This window comes from Eptatretus burgeri, chromosome 9, assembly GCF_056783735.1.
Source record: "Eptatretus burgeri isolate ZD-2024b chromosome 9, Ebu_testis_v1, whole genome shotgun sequence".
In the NCBI taxonomy this organism is placed as follows: Eukaryota; Metazoa; Chordata; class Myxini; order Myxiniformes; family Myxinidae; genus Eptatretus; species Eptatretus burgeri.
Genome location: NC_140969.1, coordinates 26,919,232 through 26,942,742, shown reverse-complemented (window position 1 = coordinate 26,942,742; position 23,511 = coordinate 26,919,232). Strand labels below are relative to the sequence as shown.

General features: G+C 40.8%; 1 protein-coding gene across 2 annotated transcripts in view; it reads left to right on the top strand.

Moving 5' to 3' along the window:
* Window positions 1-23,153, top strand: part of THBS1 (thrombospondin 1) — a 66,654-nt gene extending 43,501 nt beyond the window's left edge. For both annotated transcript variants that reach the window (XM_085894466.1, XM_085894464.1), the window contains exons 12-21: window positions 2,817-3,035; window positions 5,832-5,939; window positions 6,203-6,362; window positions 8,766-8,884; window positions 8,988-9,222; window positions 10,354-10,581; window positions 10,782-11,053; window positions 12,025-12,122; window positions 14,683-14,822; window positions 18,227-23,153. In XM_085894466.1, the coding sequence (XP_085750592.1) occupies window positions 2,817-3,035; window positions 5,832-5,939; window positions 6,203-6,362; window positions 8,766-8,884; window positions 8,988-9,222; window positions 10,354-10,581; window positions 10,782-11,053; window positions 12,025-12,122; window positions 14,683-14,822; window positions 18,227-18,234 (1,587 nt within the window). In that variant the 3' untranslated portion in view covers window positions 18,235-23,153. The remainder of the gene's footprint in view (window positions 1-2,816; window positions 3,036-5,831; window positions 5,940-6,202; window positions 6,363-8,765; window positions 8,885-8,987; window positions 9,223-10,353; window positions 10,582-10,781; window positions 11,054-12,024; window positions 12,123-14,682; window positions 14,823-18,226) is intronic.
* The last annotated feature ends 358 nt before the right edge of the window (window positions 23,154-23,511 follow it).

Here is a 23,511-nt window from a genome sequence, read left to right as displayed (position 1 = left end):
GATAGCCAAGAGGTATGTGTACTCCCCTCCGAGCTGTCTAGCCTGGATTAAAATCCCAACGCAGCTATAAACTGTCATCCTGGTGTTTTCCAGGGAGGGTGAGGCAAAAATGTGCATCGTCCCTCAGATGGATGTTAAAATGGAAATCCCATCTGCTAGCATTAGTTCGAGGACTTTAAAGATCCCACAGTGTCTTTGGTGAAGAGTTGGTGAGCTATCGCCAGTACCTTGAACAAATTACAAATTATTCCCAAATGTGCAGAGACAGTGGCCCAATCATTATATATATATATATATATGTATATATATATATATATATATATATATATATATATATATATATATATATATATATATATATATATATATATATTGTTACGGATCTGGAAACCATATGCATTAAACATACAGATGTCCAAGAGTCAGTTATTCCGTTAAGTACCTGTGAGACAGGTCCCTTCCTTTTGTCTAGTGGGAGAAACAAAGGTGTGCGTTGCGATGTCCTTTTAGGTAGGTTATTACATCCAACGAACCGTCCAACAAACCATCCAACGAACCATCCAACAAACCATCCAACAAACCCTCCAACGATCATCCAACAGACCATCCAACAAACCATCTAACAATCAACCACGGTACCTTCCGGCGCTTGCGGCATCGCCTCGCTGGCCACAGCATGCAGGGCAAAAGCGTCCAGTCCACAGTTCCTATTCAGCTTCTCCAAGCGCTCCAATTCTTTCTTGTCGAGTCCACACGCATGGAGTGGGCGGGCCTCGCCGGTGCCTGACCGAGGCCCCACCCAGAAAAGGGCGGGCCCATGGGAGCCCCGTCCAATCAGGGCGGACGGTGACATCTGTTTCACCGAACCCCGTCCCGTTCGGGGAGGTCCATAAAAAGACGACACCATCCTCAATGCAAGAGGAGTTCTGTGGAGAGGAGTCTCAAGAGTGAGAGTTTTTTGGAGGAGTTGAGTTGGTTGGTGTGCATCGTGCGGGTTTGAGCTGGAGTTCTGCATTTGGCTGGCGTTTGTTGGAGTTTTCCTGGGTCCCGTCCACAACCCTGATCTCTACCCTGAGACTCCGACTGCTCCGCTCGGATTCCTCCACGGGCATGAGTCTCACGCGTGTGACTGTGGGCCAAGCCGCATGACCATTAGCAGGTGCCGCACTGCGGAACACCCCCTCCCTTCAACGTGCAGGTACCCAAGCGAACTGCGACCCCCAGCTCATCTCTCCCTCTCTGGCTGCAGGGGTCTTTCAATAAATCATCCAAGTGTGCGTCTGAGTGTGTGGGCCCGTCTTGTAAGTAGAAACTGTATGTGTTTTTGAACATTGTAAATTCTTGCTTGTATATTCCTCGATAAGTCTTGCTCTGTGTCTTCTTTATTGTAAATAAATTACTGTAGAAATGTTCCCAGTTCGTTTCCGTCCTTTCTTTCATTGGTACAGCATGGTTCGGATCTGAGTTTTAGCCAGGTGTTTATACCCGATAATCCATTCATCCTAGCCAGCACGGCTTTGGCAGTTCCGCTCGAATGCACCCGAACCGGAGTTGGTAGTCGGTAGTTGGAACTCTACCACAGTCGGTAGAGTGACCCGGTTCGAGCAAGACATGCTGAGGGTGTGGTTCCCCGGTAGTTGAAATTGCGTAGTTAATTAGGTAAATTGGTTCTAGACAAAAAGACCCTACACTACGCGGTTGAGATATTGGCGTCCACGGTCAGTTCAGCGACCCGCCGGCTCACGGAGTTATCCGACAGCGACGGCCTACAATTCCGGGGAGTCTGGTGGGAGACGACGTAACCTCCTCCACCTCATGATCTTTCTCACCACCGGCCCTCAACCTCCAGCCCTCAACAATATGTATATATATATATATATATATATATATATATATATATATATATATATATATATATATATATATATATATATATATATATCACAATCTGAATTCTGAATTGAATCACAGTCTAACATGCATTGCTAAAAAACTGTTTTCTGTTATTCATCTCTTCCATGATTTACTCATCTCTTGAACTCTGCATATCTGATTATTGTTGTGATCGAGCCTTGAAAGCTCACCTTTCACCAACATCACATGTGTTATATGCCAGAGTAGAACATCTGAAGGAGTGCTAATAGAAGAGGGCTGTCAATTTTACTAAATAAACACATTTTGTGGACATGCTTTCAAACAAGTAAACAGCACAAGGGATAATGGCATTGCACATCATTAAAAGTATTCTATGAGACTATTTATACATCTCTGCCAGTTTGAACGTTCGTCATGAATACCCCTCCCCTGAAAGCCACCAAATCTGGGGGGGGGGGGGTTGGAACATTTCCCCATTTAGGACACCCTTGATTGTTCTACAAAAAAGGTCAGTGGATATAATTCGATAACGTTTATGGTCGGTGTACATGTCCCGAGATTCATCGACACCACACAAAAAAAATGTAGTTAGTGAACACACAAACAAAAAATCTTTCACACTTCGTGGTACAAATGATTAATGCTGATTAGTTAGAACAATAGGTTAATTAGAAATCAATTTAAGCTGATGAATAATTTTATAGCAATCAAGTGACTCACTCAACAAGACAATTTACATAGCATACCATTAATTGAAAAGTTTTAAATGTAGAACGTTATTGGAAGACCTCACTCAAATGTGAGCTCTTCTTCAAAAAGGCAATCTGTGGCTGGAACTTCTTAGATGTTCATGAGAGTCATTCAACCCCTTTATTTCTGCAGACTATTTGGTGTTATTATAGTACTTTTGCTCCTGCTAACTCGAATTCTTTCCTCCCCAGGTGTGTGAGCCCATGAATCCCTGCAAAGATGGCTCACACGGTTGTAATAAGAATGCCCTGTGCATTTACTTGGGCCACCAAGTAGACCCAATGTACAGGTGCGAGTGCAAGCCTGGTTATGCTGGAAATGGTGTCATCTGTGGAGAGGACCCAGATCTGGATGGATGGCCCAACGATGACCTGCCCTGCGTGGAAAATGCTACATACCACTGTGTGAAGGTGAGACAAACAGAGCGAGTGTGTACATCTTTCGTTATAAATGTGCCAATTATTGGACAATTTCCATGGCTCTACTACGACCAGGAATCAAACAGTGGTTTGATTGTTAACTTCAGTCATCTTCGACCACAGATGATCAAAAGCACAAACCTGAATACTTATACAACTTAAAGTCGTTGGAGATGAAAGATTTTATTTTCTCGATAACATTGAGGCCCATGGAAGAGTGAGGTGATGGAGGGTAAAATGGCAACAAACTGGCAGTAGGAACACAGGTGGATACAACAAGCTAGAGAAGGAAACATCTGGAAAAGAAAGAGACAGACAGAGACAGAGACAGAGACAGAGACAGAGACAGAGACAGAGACAGAGACAGAGACAGAGACAGAGACAGAGACAGAGACAGAGACAGAGACAGAGACAGAGACAGAGACAGAGAGAGACAGAGAGAGAGAGAGAGAGAGAGAGAGAGAGAGAGAGAGAGAGAGAGAGAGAGAGAGAGAGAGAGAGAGAGAACTGCAACCTGCAAGTAAGTTCGGTAGGGTTAATGGAGGTAGAGAAAATGATGGGTAGGGATGGGGGACGACACACGATGGTGGTGTTCAGCTTGCGTGCAGTTTACACACGGTTTATAAATTGTTTTGCATTACCTCTTTAATCCCACCACTTTCTCATTGCTGTCAACTTTGCCACCACAAAAGCCACCGCGAGAAAAATAAGGCACTGCAAGATGACCTTGGTTGCACCAAAAACGTTTTGTAAATGTCCAGAAACACCAAAAATGCTATTCAACACAAAACATGAAGGAATTCTTTCCGTTGTTTGTAAAAGAATAATATCATGTTTCGGCTTCACAATGGGAAAAAGAATATTTTGAAGCGTGGTCGTTTTTGATGTACGCAGCAGTCTTCTTGACCTCAAAGCACACAGACTTTACATTCGCAGCACTCTCATTTCAACACAAGAGGAATGCAGACAAGTTTTTGAATTCCAGGAGCACAAACAGGAGGTGCTGTCCTACATGTGTGCTTTGAGCGTCCATCCATGTAATGCTTTGATCCGAATGAATGTACCCCAATATGGAAAATACGGCCCGGTGACAAAATGGGTTAAAATTTTCAAAGTCACAGTAATAAATAACACTAAATAAAAAATAAAAAAAAGATTCAAACACAAGTTGCACGTCAAGTATAGTTATCATGGAATTAAAGTAAAACCTCAAATTCATGTTTCACGCAGCAAAGCATCAGCAACAGAGTGACTTGGTTGTTAGTATTATAATTATATTATTCTTATTATTCTTCATATTATTATTATTATTACTAGTATAAAAGCCAGTCAAAAATGAAGGGTTAGGGTTATTTTCTTCGAAATATTCAACGGGACTGAAAGATATGATATTTCGTAGCAATATTTTAAAACATGACGTATACAAATGCTACCATATTTTCTTTGTCTTCTGGGACGTTTCATTTTAAGGATACGGCCTCATGAGCGTGAAGCCTCGGCCTAGCATCAGGTGCGCTTACATCTTCTTTATTTACGAGACATCCGACTGACGTAAATGAACACTTCTTTGACTCTACGTGCGTTACACATCACATGCAGCGAATCTCACGTCCCTGCACCTTGTATTTATTGGGTTTTTTTTAATGTTTCCGTACGCCACCCTTGAAGCTCGGTTTGCAAGTCACCATCGACGATTCCAATGGAAGAGACGTAATTACTCTTTTATGGAAAATGTTTTTATATATTTTTTTTTAATCCTGAAAAATAGACAGTGGTCAACGCAAAGTCATGTTAAAAGGTTGAAGCCCTACTGAAATCGTCCTTATGAATGGGGAAAGACAAATACACATGATGTTTTATGTCAGTTAGATTATGTACCAGTGAAATTTGTGCTGACTTCGTGTTTATGATATAGCATCATCTCTTCCCAAGAAGGCCGAGAGATGGCCCACACCGGTCGTGAACGTTTCTATAGTGGAGAATTTGCCCTGGACAGGTTGTTCGTTACTCGATCACAAGGTGCTGACAGATGAGCCCTCAAACTCGGGCAATAATTTATAACTTGGCCACAATAACAATGCACAATGTCAAACCCTTCAGAAAATACATGAAGCTGTCGAGCAAAAAAAAAATAAAAATGATGGTGTAGGGGAGAGGAAATGATCCGACAGAATGGTGTAGAGGTAACAACCTTATTTTTAAGGTGTCCAGTCTGGGTTTGATTCACAAGCAGACTATAAATTGATGGATTTGTGGATAATTGGGGCCATTACAAAATAAGCATTAGTCGAGGGATGAAAGAAATAATGAATGGAGAGATCGGAAGAAAAAAGGAGAATGATATTCAAGAAGAAACCAAAATGACAAAAAAAAAAAAAACAATAAAAGAGCAAAATAATTGAATATTCCTCATTATATCATCATTGCTGACGAGTGGATGAAGCAGTGATGTGTAAGGATAAATAAAAAGGGATAAGGTTTTAATGCAAAACTAAAGGCTGTCCTCATATCATACACGTATGTAGGTAATGATGACAAAGTCACATCAAGACAAAGCAGTAATTTTGACCTAATGCGGAGGACACAAGCCAAGAGAAACGAGGCCAAGAGATCCATGTGTATCGGGTTACATTATTATCTCCTGTAACAAGTGTATGAGAAAATGTATTTGCAATCAAACAATTAGTGCTCCACATTTCATGTAAAATCCCTTGAAATGTTTCAATCATGTCAATTCAAAAGGAAACCGTCCAGTCATAGTAATATCGTAACTTGTGTCATGCACAGGACAACTGCCCTTTTCTGCCAAACTCGGGACAAGAGGATCACGACAAGGATGGAATCGGCGATGCCTGTGATAAAGACGATGACAATGATTACTATTGGGATGCCGAGGTAGGATGACGGCGAATCGAGTTCGACACCTTGATCCCACTTTGGATCACACAAATATCCAATAATTGTTTTGTTTCATAAAATTTACTAGCAGCTACCTTGTTCTTCATTACCTTCATCATCTGCACCGTTTCTCATTTTACGTGGGGTATATTTACCAAAAGCCGTTGCATTTATCAACGAGGGCGTTGTTAGTGAAAATTAACACAATGCTCCGAGGTATCAAAAATTGATTGCATCTTCCAATGCCTCTGAACCCACAGGATAACTGCCCATGGGCCTATAACCCACGGCAGGCGGACTATGACCGGGACAACATCGGTGACCTCTGTGACAACTGCCTGCACACGTACAACCCTGATCAAGCAGACACGGATGGCAATGGCGAGGGTGATGCATGCTCTGTAGACATGGATGGCGACGGTAAGTTTCTTCGCATTTATAAATGATAACTGGAATGTCTGTCCAACAGGATAGCAAAGAGGTGGCGCACTTGCATTTGCGGTGTTAAGTGTGGGTTCCATTCTTGATCCAACTATAAACTGTCACAATGGTGTTCTGCACGCCATCTCTCAAACTACCGAGTTCCTCAGATAGATGGAATTTGCCAACAATTTATCGATGAAATTATGCTTTGGTGTCCTCTACAGCAAATGCTGTGGAACTTTTCAGTTGAAACTGGTGTAGTGGATGAGAAATATATTGAACTCAACACAATTTCCCCGAACCAAGAAAATGAATACGAGACTCACAGGAACAACACTGCATTGGCCTGTTTAACATTCCCCTCTGGGCACATAGCTTACGATGCTGCATCCCCACTTTCAAATCCCATGTACAGTGATTTGTCCATTGTCTCTGAGTCCTTGGAATTCATGTAAAATTAAAAATAAAATAAAAATCTCACATCTACGAATGCCATCATTTTGCATTAAAGTGTACAATTGATTATGCTGAAAATGACCCCCCTGATCGTACAGCCCGCACCAACACTCACCTGAACCTTGTGAAGATCTAGCCTCGTGACATTAGACAAATCTTGCAGAAGCTAGATAGTATTGAAAATGACCCTCCTGATCAAACCGACACTCACCTGAACCCTGTTAAGATCTGGCCTCGTGACATTAGAGAGATCTTGCAGAAGTTAGACATAAATGAGGCATCTGGATGAAATGGAATTGGAAATAGAGTTCTCAAAGAGTGTGAATTAGTCTTTGCTGAACCTCTTGGCAAACTGTTCAATTTCTCCTTTAGCCGTGGCCACTTCCCTTCCTCCTGGAGGATAGCCAATGTAGTGCCAGTTCATAAGAAGAACTCATGCTCTGTCCCAGATAATTACAGGTCCATAAGTCTCCTAAGCTGCTTTAGCAAGGTTATGGAGAGAGATATCAACACAACACTGCACTGAGGAAACACCTCATTGGAAATGACCTCATCAGCAACAATCAGTTTGGCTTCCATCCTGGTCATTCATCCCCAAAACTTACTCACACACCTGAGTCACGAGTGGATGTCTTGTCTCAACAGACATCAGGAGGGTACAATTGTGTCACTTGACATCAAAGCTGCATTTGATAGAGTAGGGCACAAGGGATTTCTGGCCAAGCTGGATGCTGATGGCGTCAGAGGGCAGCTGTTGCAGTGGTTATCCAGCTACTTGATGGGCAGACATATCCAGGTCATGGTCAATGGCCAAACATCAAATTTAACTCCAATAAATGCTTCTGTACCTCTAGGGTGCCTGTAGTTGGCTTCGTGGTTAGGGTGGTGGGCTTGGGATCCTAGAATCCTGAGTTAAAATCATGATTGGCTGTTGAATTAATACCAGGTTAATTAATACCTCCAGAGCTCTTTATGGGTTGCAAACCCCTGCAGCGAGCACATGAGCTGGACATATAGTACTTGGAGTCAGATTCTCCCAGAGGTTGGGCTTCCAGTCTCATGTGAAATCCATTGTCATTAGATCTGGACAAAGAGTGAGTGTCCTTCGTAGTATTGCTCCATATTTGGATCCACCTGGCCAAGCCCGAGTGTACAAAGCCCTTGTCTGGAGTACAATGGAGTACGCTCCTCTCACATGGATGTCTGCAAGTACAATGCATCTTAAGAAGCTCGATGATGTGCAATGTCATGCTGTACGTATCATCAAGGCCCCTCCACTGGAATCGAATATCGACGCCGTACCACACAGGAGAACTGTAGCAGGTCTGGGTCTAATGTGCAGACCACACACAGAGGAAGCTCCAGCACTTCTGAAATCAACGCTAACTCCAACATTGACTCCAATAAGGTCCACCAGAACAAGTGCCTCCTTTGAAAACGATGCTGTGCAGGGTCTTACTGGGAAGATGGAGAGTAGTCACTTGCTCGGTGTGATCGATCTCATGTGCCCGCTATAATACCTGTGTAGAACAGCCTACCATCGGTCACCCATCAACATCCGGGACTAAGGCTTTCAGCTCTAGAGCACACAGATATCTTAAAGCCTAATATACTTATATTTTTGTTATATATTTATATATCTCATTATTTTCATACAAGCTAATGATTCTGTTGTTGTACTTAATCATATTGTTGGTTCTTTTTTTCTTTTGCACTTTGATATTTTGTTTTTATGGCATAAACGGGCACTGATTTTTGTTGTCAGTGCTTGGTCATAAATTTTTTTTTTTTTTTAATGGTAGTGTTCCTCGTGGGTTGCATGCTGTGCATGTACAATCTCCATCAAGCGTGTTAAACACTTAAAATGTTTAAAAAATAGCTTTTTGGGAGAACAGAAATAAGCTTTAACGAATGATCAACTGTGGTTCACCCATTTTCTTTCAGACATTTTAAATGAGCGAGACAATTGCCCACGTGTTTACAACGTCAATCAGAAGGACACAGACAGGGATGGAGTCGGAGACATGTGTGACAACTGCCCTTTCCTGCACAATCCTGATCAGGTAACAGGGAAATTCTGTCAAACTGCTCAACAGTTGTGGAAAAAGAAAGGACTTTCCTTTCTAAAGTGAATCAAGAAATGCTGAATGTGTGTTGTGATTGCAGGTGGATTCAGACGTCGATTTGGTTGGTGACAGGTGTGACAGCAATGAAGACATCGATGACGATGGACACCAGAACAACGTGGACAACTGCCCTTATATTGCGAATGCCAATCAAGCCGATCATGATAAAGATGGCAAAGGCGATGCTTGTGATCATGACGATGATAATGATGGAATTCCCGACGAAAAAGACAACTGTCGTCTGGTGCCAAACCCCGACCAGCTCGACTCATTCGGTAATCCTTGGTTTTCAATGAACAGAACAACACCCGCAAGATCTCAGCTACTGCAAACTATGAAAAACAAGCCATCATTTTTTAAAGATAAACTTTTAACCATTGTTATTCGCAAGCATATAATACAAACGACTTTCTTTATTCAAGTCATCAACAAGCACCACGACTAATTAGCTATTTAAACAAATGACATTGGCTCTGAAACTTCTTTCTTCCCGAGAGGGAAAGTAACTTCTTGTGGTTAGGAAGATTCATATTTTTTAAAAATGAAGACTCTACTACGAACTGGTACAATTGCCCAGTCGGCACTTCGAACATTTCAACCCTGAGTTCCAGTCTAAAATGTGGTCTAAAAATCCCACATGAACACCACAGCTTCAACCAGGAGTCAGTGGTTGAACTGTCAAACCTGAGCATTCTCAACTGGGCAGCGGTACTAGTTGGTGGTACCTTTATTCTCCCAGGGAGGTACGAATAGATAATTAACAAGAAGGCCACTCGGTAGAGTGCATACCTCTGCCACGCAATGCCTGATCCACGAGAACATATCGGACCCAATACATTTTTGAAATATCATGCTATATATCATTTTTGGCCCTCTCTCTCAATGGTGAAGAATCACTTTAAAAATTACAAAATTCTCGTATCCAGATCTGGATTTGGATCCTCACCAAGATTGAATCAATTCGTCCTCGTCACACACCCCTGTCCACCAAGTTTCATCTGAATCCGTCTACAACTTTTTGAGATATCCTGCACACAAACAAACGCAAACAGAGAGACAGGGGTGAAAACATTACCTCCTTCCACCTTTGGTGGCAGACGTGATGAATATATCAAACAATAACCAAAGTTGAAGCTCATGTTTATTGCAATTTTAAACCCCGTCACAACAGATGGAATGTTATTGTTGTTCAAGATAAATGTGACATCTTAAATTTGACTCGTATTTCTAATCGCAAAAACAAATATCCCATGTTGTATTGAAGTCGTTACTTATTCGTGTGTTGCTGAGACAGGCTGCGAGGGTAGATGTAACAAAATACAGAAAATGTGTGAAAAACCAAAGAGATTTTAAGATCAATAACCCTTTTCTCACCAATTAGGTCTCTGTCTATATCATCCCCACAGGAAATGGTCGTGGCGATGCCTGCCGAGACGACTTTGACCAGGATAATATCAAAGATACGGATGACGCATGTCCAGAGAATTATGCGATTACAACCACGGACTTCAGCAGGTTCCAGATGGTGCCTCTCGACCCCAAGGGTACATCGCAGATCGATCCAAATTGGATTGTGCGCCATCAAGGAAAGGAGTTGCTGCAAACGGTTAATTGCGATCCTGGTCTTGCTGTTGGTGAGTAATTTGAAACAACGAAATTGTTTTGTGTATATGTTTATGATACTTCTGAACCCCAGATGGTGACATCCGAAAAAAAGTAATTATTTAAACGAGGTCTTTGTTTTTTTATGGAATCACCAGAATATCGGGAATCTCCCATTTGTGTCCATCGTAAAATCCCCGTTTTAAAACCAGCTTCACGTTTTGCTCCGCAGGCTTTGACGATTTCAGTGCAGTTGACTTCAGTGGCACTTTCTTCATCAACACCAACAGAGATGATGACTATGCTGGTTTCGTTTTTGGCTACCAGTCGAGCAGTCGTTTCTACGTGGTAATGTGGAAGCAAATTACACAGTCGTACTGGCAAAACACTCCGACCAAGGCAAAGGCCTATCAGGGACTACAGGTGAAGGTTGTTAACTCTACCACGGGACCTGGCGAGCACCTTCGCAATGCTCTTTGGCACACAGGCAACACACCAGACCAGGTGAGATTTTTTTTCACAACCATCTTAATTGCAAGGTATTCCCATTCATTATATTCACAATTATTGCTTTGTCTATTCAGTATGAAAGTAAATGCCAAACACTCATCAACTTGAATGTGCCATTTCCATCAAATCATACGAGCTAAGAAAATCTGAATCCTGTTACTATATGGATTGGGATACCTCCATAAAAAAAACAGGTGTTGTAACTTGAGAGACAGCAGAATATGTCATTTGGTGACCTGTGTTCACTAGTCCTAAATGAGTTCTCCTATAAAGTCATAATCTGATGAAAATGGTGGTCCTGATGCATGACTGGCAGGTGCTCTCGCATCTTGGAACACCCTTGGATAAAGAAATAAAACCAGTTTTCACATCGACATTTACGTTGTGGCTGTGAAACATTTTGTGAAGAGGAGGCCTGCTTATACATTCCCTGCTGAGACATTACAAGGGATAAAAAAAAAATACTGTTTTTACAGCCATTTTTCCCTGCTGTGCAGGGGTTGGCTTTTTCTTGAGGCAATGTTTTATGGCCGGATGCCCTTCCTGACGCCAACCCTGGTCGCCTCTTACGACACACAGGGATATGGTATACCTATTCTAATCGGGGCATACACCGGGACCAGTACACTGGTACTCACTTCGTCGACCTCAGATGGATGACAGGCTGAGTCAACCCCCTGGTGTTAATTCAGCAGCCAACGGGGCTTGAACTCAGGACCCTGGGATCCCAAGCCGCCACCCTAACCACTAAGCCAACACCCGGCTTAGACATTACAAGGGATATAACAAGCAAATCAATTGTAAAGGGAAACGGATGTAGTTCGACCAAGTTACTGGAATAAAATAATTGCGTTCACCGATGGAAGATGAAAGCAAGTTGTGATAGCTTTATTTAAAAGTATATGAGGTAAATTATATTTATTTGAGAGGGAAAAAAAATTATTCCATTATTTTGTTTCACACAGGTTCGGACACTGTGGCACGACCCTCGCTCCATTGGCTGGAAGGACAGGACTGCCTACAGGTGGCAGCTCACACATCGGCCTAAGTCTGGATTTATCAGGTTCGGAACCAGTGATGAATATTTCAACAATATAGACAAATAATATATATTGCATTTGTGTTGAAACTTTATAACTTGAGGGTTATGTAAATAGATTGCGGATACAACTAATGTTCAGTTAGTGATGGTCATTTAATCATTTTTCAGTGATTCCATGCTGACCTGATTGGTAACACTCACAACATTCAATTGGTAGAAACAGTTCATAAAGCACATGGTTGTAGTATCATGGAAATATGGTGAAATAATCCACGTAATACTTTGCGATGAGGAATTGTTACATAAAAATTTAATTCAATACCAGAAGCTTTTGTGGCACAGCATTTCTCATTGGTTCTCTTCCAAAGATGGAAAACTAGTCTTGATAAGGACTGGAGTTGGTCTGTGCCGGAGGAGAAATAAGGACAAATATTCCAAACCAAATGTTGAGAGAGGTATTCTAATCACCATGCGAAGGAAGGTGAAGCAACATTTCAAGCCTTGAGGTCTGTCGGTGTTGTGTTTAAGAAGGGTTCATATCTGAAATGTTGTTTCACCTTATTTCCCATGCTGGTTAGCATACCTATTTCAACATTTCGTTTGGGAAATTCGTTTTTCTTTCCATGAGACATTTGGATAACATTTAAGAAAGAACCAAGAACCAAGAAGACTGATGGTGTGTGCCCTCGTTGCTATGTTGATTGAAATTTTGATTGTAGTTACTGAGCCGTAGACACCTGCGTTTAGACAATCATCATCCTTTCATGTCTGGTGTTGGCTTAATGGTTAGGGTGGTGGGCTTATGATCCTAGGATCCTGAGTTCAAATCTCACTCAGCTATTGAATTAACACCAAGTGGGGTTCACTCTGCTTGTCATCCTTCTGAGGTCAGCAAAATGAGTGCCAGCTTGCTGCCATCCTGTGTCGGAGTGGCGACCTGTCCAGGATTTTGCCCAATAGCCTAGGAGACTGCTTAGGCAGCACCAACGCTCTGCACAGAGTATGGTCCCAATGGATGGATGGATGAATCATCCTATCCAGCATTCTCGTTGAATGGACCATATTCTATGTGTTGCTGCCATTGTCACGTACAGCTCAACAAACCTCAATCGCTTCATTTGTGATCAGGAATCCAACCAACTGGCTTTCTCCTTAATGATGATCAAACTGTACTTTCTTCAGCACAATCATTGGAGTGCATCATTCTTGGGCTGAGGCAGCAATCAGTGGAAGAGAATATCACCGATGTGTTTATGGATTTCATCATTACCTGTGAAACACATTACCATCACAGATGATTTGGCCAATGACATGCAAGATATGAATAACTTCACATTAAATTCTGCAAAATTAATTGAAGTAGCATCTCCTAATTACCTTCGCATTCTGCGAAAGGTTATGTTTTGGTCGGCGTGTATTTATTTATTTATTTATTTATTTGTAATCTTGTGATTCGTATAACTCAAAAAGTATTAAACCGAATTGCATGAAATTTGGTGGGATGATTGCTTATTAGCCAGGAAGCATTCGATTAGATTTTGGGATCGTTCGGGTCAAAGGTCAAGGTCACGAAAAGGTCAAAATCGTCTTTTTACGATAACACGGTCAATTTTTATTCAATTTGCATGCAACTAACGCCAAAATGTTCAGAATTCAACGCCTCATCTTGTGATGTGCAATATGACACAATGACGCCCATACTCTTGTTACTGGTTAGGGGTCAAAGGTCAGGGGGGTCACGACCTTGAAAAATATGCGGTTTTTGTCATAACGCGGTCAATTCTTGTCCGCTTTACATGAACCCAGCACCAAAATGTTCAGAATTTAATGCCCAATCTTGTGACACAATGACGTCATAACACATGTCACCGGTTGGGGTAAAATGTCGGGGGGGGCGGGGTCACGCCCTTGAAAAATATGCGGTTTTCGGCATAACTCAGTCAATTCTTATTTGATTTGCATGAAACCAGCATCAAACGAGATTACCTTCTCTTGTTGAAACGTTGTATTCACCGAGCTTGTGAGTGAAGACTCGCCAAAACGACGCGACTTGATTGTTGTTTAGTCCGTAGCCCCCGAAAGTCGGGGGGGGGTCATGACATTATAGATATGTGGTTTGTGTCATAAGACCATTCATATGAAACCAGTTCCCCACACTCATACCAAGAACAAAAAAGTAGTGGCGGTGAAGGTATGCGCTCTATGAGTGCCCGTTCTAGTTAATGTTGTGGATTTACATTGTTATGATTCAAGGTGGAAAAGTCTTTCATAATAAAATCGAGTAATTCTGAGTTGTTTTTTTTTTTTTTAATCAGATACATCTTTTAATTTAACCAAGAAATATGATTAATTGGTACGAGTAAATATTACAAACACGAATTTGATATTCTCGTATTTTACCACCAAGGGACCCAACATTTAGCATGTACTGTGCAGATGCAATGGAATAAAGCTGTAGTTGGTTCTCTACCTATTTTATGATAAATTTTGCAACAAAATATCATGATCAGCTTTGAAGTTGTCCTACTTTTAAATTTTATGTATTCTTATCTCATCCTTTGTCCTTCCTCCTTATGTTCAGAGTTGTCATGTATGAAGGCAAAACAGTAATGGCAGACTCAGGATCGATTTTTGACAAAACATATGCTGGAGGACGCCTTGGTCTCTTTGTGTTCTCACAAGAGGAAGTTTATTTCTCAGACTTGAAGTACGAGTGTAAAGGTAAGCTTGTGCCTCTTTCATTCACAATTCTGCACATTGCTGGTTATCCTTGAATACCTTTACTGTTAATGTTGTTACTTTGTACAGATATATCTTCATTCATTTAAATAAATTGGAGTCTCATCCATATATATATATATATATATATATATATATATATATATATATATATATATATATATATATATATATATATATATATATATATATATATATATATATATATATATATATATATATACATACACACACACACACATACTGTACATACTAGTGGGGTATGCTGACACAATGTAAGCAATAATGAACTGTGCTTCGTACGTAGGTACATAATAAATAGAAGCTTTATGATTATAGGCAAGCATCACCGACCTCCTGCAAGATATCAATTGAGGTTTTAATTTCACAATTTACAGTTAGAGAAATAACAATTATAAGATGCTAGATATCAATTGAGGTTTTTAACTTACACTTTTATTAAAGTATATACATTGTAACACTTACCACTGTGCTGTACACCGTCCAGAGGGGGGAGGTAAAAACACCACAAAAACACGTCAAATAAATAAGATGAGGTCGAGCTAGGTACTCCACAATCTTCCTCGGATATTTTCATTTATGATTTCCAATGGTTCTGTGATTTTCCCCGGTGTATTGGCTTTGATGTCCATCAGCACACAAAATTTCAGCTTTCTAAGTCACCCGGAAGGTACCGATCTTTAATATCAGTCTGTCAGTGAGTCAGTCAGCCAGAGTGAGTCGATGAGTCAATGAGTGGTTAGAAATTGCTTTATGTATATATATATATATATATATATATATATATATATATATATATATATATATATATATATATATATATATATATATATATATATATATATATATATATTTTGTCGCGGATTCGCGCCCGCCGGCGTGCTGACGGCCACGTAACTCGAATCGCGGCACGTCGCCCACCGGACGGACAATCCAGTCGTGACCCTCTCGGACTAACGCCGGGAACCAGTCACGGGTGGACCTTTCAGTCTCACCGCGATCGAGCCAATCGGCCCCCGCGTGGGATAGGGTTGCTCGCCAAATTCGACCTACCTAAGTACCCACACGGAGGGTAGACCGGGCGATCGCACCTCGCCGCAGGTCGACTTCGGACACGGGCCACTTAAGCGACCCGTTCCGTACTATCGGGATAACCGAGCGGTGTTATTCGTCAGCCTCGACGGTTCGATTAATTATCGGGCGTCTTAGCCCAGGACCAACCCTTTACGTGAAGCAAGATGGGGATTCAATGAAAGAAATGACGAAGCGAAGCGGGAAAACAGTTCAATAATAAGCACATTTATTTCGCGGCACACGGGAAGCACACATATACAATTCCACCAAAAGCACATAGAAAAGAAGAAGACAAAAAGCAAATGCGACAATGCAGATCTAATACCGACTACGCGAGCACACGGCAACACTTATACAATTTTACTTCACAGACGGCGCCGACAACACATATTCCCAAAGCAAAAGAAAAGAGAACCACCCTCCAGGATGAGGGGTAGGCGGGCCTGGGGCCGAGACCGTGTCGGGCCTACCCGTCTGATGATGAGACGCGGAGTGGCGGTGGTGCCTCAACTCCGCGGGCCTCGCGGACAGTGTCTGGTAGGGGGTGGGAAGGGGGCCCCCTTTTGTCGCACTATCTCAGCGCGGGGGGAAACAGGAGGGGGTTGCTGATGCTCGGGGAAAGGAGGATTTCACCAAAATCGCGGGTCCCGCGACGAGCGTCTCCACCACGACCTCGGTCGCGCCGCCGGCATTTCTCTCTCCTCAGTTCCCCGAATCCGACGCGAGCACCCCCTCGTTCGCCTTCGCCGCCGCCGCCTCTCCACAGCTCCGTCCTCTTCACTCCGACTCCGCGAACTCCCAACTGCACTGAGCTCTTCCTCCGCTTCCAACTCAACTCTTCCTCCTGTGAACTGAACTGCTTCTTAACTTCCACTGGACTCTCTCGACTGATGAACGCAGTCGCTTATATAAGCCCCGTGGCTTCGCTCCCTCATCTTTGACCCTCTGCCTCCGACCTTTCACCTCGCTCCCCATTGGCCCGAGAAAAAGTGGGTGTGAATGCTTTTTGATCCATGAATTTGCATATAGCGACCGCCCTCCAACGCCCTGGAGGCAGGGCCAAATCGCCCCTCGCTCACCGATTGGACGGAACAAAAGTGGGCGTGAGTCGTTTTTGATCCGTTTTTCTGCGGAAAGTCCGCGATGCTTTTGAACACGCTGCTCGGTGCGCGCTCTACACGAGTCCAGCATCGGTGCCCACGAGTGGCGCGAGATGACGGTGATGCGATGGTGGCGAGTTGTGACGGTAAAGGTCGTGGCGGTTGTGGTGAAGCGGCGTTGTGGTTGGTGGTTGTTGTTGTGCTGGCTGTTGAGACGTGGTTGGTGGTGGTAATAATGGCGGTTGGTCCAAAATAAAGATAGTAAAAGAAAAATGGCTATCCTGAAGAGTCGCAGCACGCATGAATGACATTTATTCCCTCTAGACAACGGGTTTGGGCCTAACTACACATATACTTACCGAGATATCTCACCTAAGGGACCTGAATGGTGGTTTGCGAATTTGGTCAACCACAACAATATATATATATATATATATATATATATATATATATATATATATATATATATATATATATATATATATATATATATATATACATGGAATAAATGAATATGAATGCAATGGAATAAAGCTGTAGTTGGTTCTCTACCTATTTTATTATAAATTTCATACAGATTTGAAAAAAAATTAGGACAGAGCAGAGTTAGGAGACATTTCTCAGGAGCATGCCTCAGGAGACATTTCATTTGTGGTCCATTAACTCCCTCAGGCCAATACTCCAGCTCTGGCACATGGGAGCTATTACATATTTAATTTACATCTCATTTCTGGCCAAATACAAAAGCATGGGATTTTATTGCATCAGGATAAGGCCACGGCATAATCATTGGTGTGCCACCCTTTCTTAGATTACAAGCAGTGTCATGTAGTATTATATGGATGTATGTGAACATTTCCCTGCTCAAACACTTCTGCGAGAGCATTGTGTTGCTATCACCTCTTTAATTTGTCCCCTGGGTGGTATATAAGTAGAGTGTGCTGGCAAGCTGGTTCTGTATTTTATGGTTGAGCTGTGGGTTATGGGAAGTATATGTGGTGCTATAGTGTGTGCCTATATATGTAGATAGGGTCCTTAAATGGTTTCCAAACTTCCTTAACAAAACAGATGTCATTATAAATCTACATAAACACTGCAAACTGAAGGAATCCATTAAAAACTGAGTCAGATGGTTCATCATCTTCGTGAAAGTAACATTTTTTAACAAATGTGCTTTTCCTTTATTTTCAGATTTTTGAATTCTCTCCATCCGATACAATGGGCATCTGCTGACAATTTTTCAATGACATGATCGACTCACCTCACCTTTTGGAAGCAAAGATTTCAGATACTCAAGAAATGTATTTATGCAATCATCCTTCATTGTAACAGCTTCTTGGAGAAAAAGGACATTTATTGTTTTTGAGATACCTACACAATGTCTCATTGAAAGTTCCATGTCTCAATCCTCAGCCCCAAACCTTCTGGATCCAAAATAATGACTGAATTTGTGGCAGAACAGCAAGAAAGTATTTATTTTTCAAACCAATTGTAAAATGGAAGGATTTTAATTTTTATAATGGAAAGTAGTTATAACAATTTTAAAATGCACTAAACATATGTTTGATGCAATATAACATTGTAAATGCATAGTTCGGTTCGCACAGATCATTTCATCTTCATAGTGTTTCCATACAATTGTCTTGCTTCATGGCAAACAATCGCCTAAAAATAATTTTGGTTGATAATGGAATTTCCTTGGTTTGTTTTGAAAGTGAGCTGTTCGTAAAATTGCTGCAATCATTATTGATTGATACTGTAGGTATTGATTAATTGTTTAAAGTACTGTAAAAATATTTATTATTTTCATTCTTCTCTTAGAAACAACAAAAACAAATTTTACAATGATAGTTTTATGCAAAATAAAATTAGTTGCCTGTTAAAATGACAGGAAGACTGGTTGTAAGAAAGATTGTAAATATATTATTTATTTAATAACAATCATAATATCATCATCATCATAGCCATTATCACCATAGCAGTGTGCAGCTGAGCCATTTCTCGAGAGGGTTGTTTGAAGCATGAATGGGACTAAAAACACACCACCGGTTGAAATTTCATGGAAGTCGAATTCTATTGGACATCTTTGTGAGTGCATTTTCATATCTTTGAATATACATGTTAAAATGCAACTTCTGGCTTCGTTACAGTCTGTGAAAGACACACAACTTCCCACTGATAAACGGAGCGATGGCTGTCACACCACGAACCACAGTGGTCAGTCAGCTTCCACCCAAGCTTTAGAATCAACCTTGACGTTTTAGCCAATGTATGCCGATTTTTGAATTTTTTTTTAAAACACTGGCACACGTTGAATACGTTATGGGTAAGTTTTGATAACATTGAGAGCACGCTGAAAAACACTGCCATACGTCGTTGTACGCTGGCTTTAAACGTTGTACTTTTTGGTTGTCCTCAAATTTTTTCATGCTTGAAATTTCACGACGTATGCCGGCGTATGACTCACACGTTCCGCTACACTGGCCACAAGTTGTATGCACGGTCTGCCATCGTTGACAGACGTCAACACATGCTACTTGTAAGTTAATCATAAGTTGAGACACGCCGAGGTAATGTTTAGCGTACCCGAAACTTATTTCTAACCTATGATTAACGTGTTGTTGGCACGTTACGCGATCATTGCCACACATCGACAGACGTTACTTTTAAGTTACTCATAGGCTGAAAGACGTCGGTATAATGGATCGTCCTTGCGTCAGCGTCCACGGCCACGGCCAGGACACTTATTTGCAGCATTCTTCAAACTTTTCTTCGGCATGATGAGGATGTTCACACTTCGATGTCTAGCTTGGCTCTGATTCCAATTGTCCATCGGCAGCGTCTATTTAAAATAGTCGAGTTTGAGTGTTTTAACACGTTCAGAAGAAACGCTTCAAATTTCAAAACCCCAGCGTCAAAAAACAAAGGCGAGTGACAGCAATTTAAATCGTTCATTGTAAACAATGAAAATAGCTGAGTGGTACCGTTTAAAAGTCGTTGAGTGTAAAAAAAATCGAATTGTTGAGCGCAAGCGTTTACTTTCAATAGTGGGGTTTGAGCGATTTAGCACGTTCAATAGAAACGATTAAAATTTCCGAGCGCCAGCGTCAAAAAACAAAGGCGAGTGACAGCAATTTAAATTGTTCATTGTAAACAATGAAAATAGCTGAGTGGTACCGTTTAAAAGTCGTTGAGTGTAAAAAAAATCCAATTGTTGAGCGCAAGCGTCTACTTTCAATAGTGGAGATGCAGCCATTTAAATCGTTGAGTGGCAGCCTATGAATAGCAAACCCTACGTTACCGGCAAAGATAAACTGCCGCACGTCACCGGCAAAGATAAACTACTAACACTGATACTGATACTGATACTGTTACTGCTGACATGGACATCGACTCAAAAAGAACTCGAAAACACTGTTGGGTTCCCCTTTTATGAGCAGCATTTTTATATACCAATTCCCAAAACCGCTGGGAACACGTCTTTATATGGCAGTTGTAAGCTAGAAACACGTTCATTTTTTTTTTTTGTCGACTGGAAGACGTCATTGGAATATGTCTACATACGTCGATGTGTGTTGGGACTACGTAAAGAATTGGTTCAAAGCACGTCAAACATAAGTTAGAAATAAGTTTCGCGTAAAAAAGACATTACCGCGACGTGTTTCGACTTATGAGTAGCTTATAAGTAGCGTTTGTGGACGTGTGTAAGCGTCCACATATCGTGTGTAAAACTTATCCCCATCGCATTCGGAACGTGTGTCATACACCGAGTACGTCCAAAAAATTTGAACATGTTTAAAATTTCTTGACGTACTCTACTTACTACGACGTATGATAGCGTACTTTAGCGTTCTACTCACGTATACCAAACTTACTCATACCGTATTTGATGTGCCCCAACGTTTTAGACACATTTTTCTTAGGTCGGCATACGCTGTCAAGATCGCCAAGGTGTGACCGCGATGTTGTCACTTCCATTTCTACGGCAGTTATGATTCAAATCGTTGTGCGTCAGCCTTTTAATAGGCTACGTCACGACATCGTCGGCGATGCGTGCAACGCGCTATGCCTAAGTTAGACTATCGTTGGGCATCGATTGTGTAGGCCGACAACAGGTTCAGCATTCGTTGGTATAAGTTATCTATAACACAACGAAACGTTCTGTGTCCATTACCAATGTGTTATACATAAGACCAAGTCGCTATGAATACGTCCGAATCTTTAAAAAAAAAAAACATCAAAAGTTCAACGTAAGCCAGCGTTTTACATACATTTTAATATGTTGCCATCGCTGGCTAAAACGTCAAGGTGTGACCAGGCCTTAAGCTGGAAGTTACATTTTATCTTTAATATCCTATTTTCCAGCTAAAATTCAGAAAACTCCTAACTGCATAATATATACTTAAACAGGGCAGAAATGTGACAGGCAGGCACTGTTAGTCAGGATCCATATAGCAAGTGCAAGTGTGGCACAGGAGTTCATGGTCACCATTTCAGTTAAGAGCTGGATACATTGTTTAAACAAATAAGGCATATCTAATATCCATTGTACATTTCAAGCAATAGGGCACACTAAGTACTATTGTACCAATTATACCAAACAGGAAAGAGCGGACTTAGTTTTGGTTTAATTAAATTAAATCTTCCCTGCTTAGTTACGAATCAAAATAATTTAATAGGTATTGATGTTTGGCTGTGCCTTATTTCTTGAACAATGGATAATCCCAATCATCTTAACTCAATGTAATGTAATATATATATATATATATATATATATATATATATATATATATATATATATATATATATATATATATATATACATATATATATTCTCATTCAGCCAAGTGGAATTGTTCTGTGGACCATTCATCTCATCAATCTTTTTCTTACCCAGGGCTTGCTCTGTGCTTATAAAATTCATATCAGTATATCTCCACATAAAAAGCATAATGAGCTTAACTTAATACAGTAAAAATACTGCATGTAAAACATGCAGTACAAACAGAATAATTATGGGGATTGACTTTGCTAATTCACATCATGTGGATAGGCCCCAAACAATGAGCAATGGACTGCCATAAAAAAACACGAATGTGATGAAGCAAAATCCACATGCACAGACACAATTAAACAATACACCAGTAAAACCTATATAGTACACACATCTGATGAAATTTTTTTGCTTAACTGCAATCATTGTGGAAATAAAGATTGAAGTGGAAATCAATCAATCTGCAGATGTCGCTTCCCAAACAAGGAACATCTTTTCTGTAAAACAGCTCGGTTTGGCATTGCCATCTTGATTCAGCGATTGAATGTAGCAAACATTTCCTTTTAAAGGTTCTGCTGCAGCCGTGTAAATGCTGAAACGTTTTATAGTTTTGTGCACAAATGCATGATGAAGGTTATGTTACGAGCGATCTTCAGCAGAGTGATCGTTCTAAACTCATGAATGGTCTTGGCAGAAGAGGAAGAAGTGGGAATTCCGATGTAAATATGAAGTACTGCCTTATTGTGAAGCATTGGTCAGGAAACATGAACAATTTCCTTCCTTATAATTAATAAGTCCGTTTGCTCCAAAAGTAGGAAAGGTTTTTCCATTTACCCCGCTTTGCTGAGAGGAACATCTTCCACTGCTCTTTCAGCTAACGTATGCATATCTCTTTTTTTATATCTCAAATCTGGTCCACTGTTCTTTAATGAAAAAATTGGTCCACTGGCATTTGGCTTATGTGTCATTCATATTAACAAGAGTACTGTACACACATCTTTCTCATCCTCTACAGTATGTTTGAGTGATTAATTCCATGGCTGTAATGAGAAAATGTCCTTTTGTGAAAGCCCACTGCAGTCTAATGGTATATAATTGTGCTGTACATAAAATAAGGACAAATGGTATGTCGTTTTATCACCCAAGTTCCAACAATAAAATTCAGATGTGTTTTGTGCATAAAAGAATCATCAATATCTCCAGTAAATCTTCAATAACTTTTGGAAATGCTTTGTACATCAAGGGTATTTTTTTAAATATGTTTTAAGCTGTCTCTGATGTCTCTTCTTCAAAGAATATCTATTTTTCAAAAATTATTAAATAAAGAATTTTTTCAATGAAAAACTCTCTTTCTGTTGTTATTAAATTACAATATGATGGCTTTTCAAGGGCTTAGTATTACAATAGGGCTGACCATTGTTGATCATTTTACTTTATATCATTTTACAGTGTAGTTAAGAACACAAGCAATTGAAAAAAAGCTCAAACTTATCACAAGAGCAGATAGGAGTATGGACAGACGAGACGACTAACCAGTGCAGACAAATGACAACAGTTTGACAAATCCACAAGGGGTATCAGAAAGAGGCACATCCATGCATGGAGGAAGCAAGAACCAGAACTACACTATTTCGTTTGCTGATTATATATTCTCCTTTGTAATTTAAATACAATAATAAATTTTTTGATCGTCTTTTTCTTT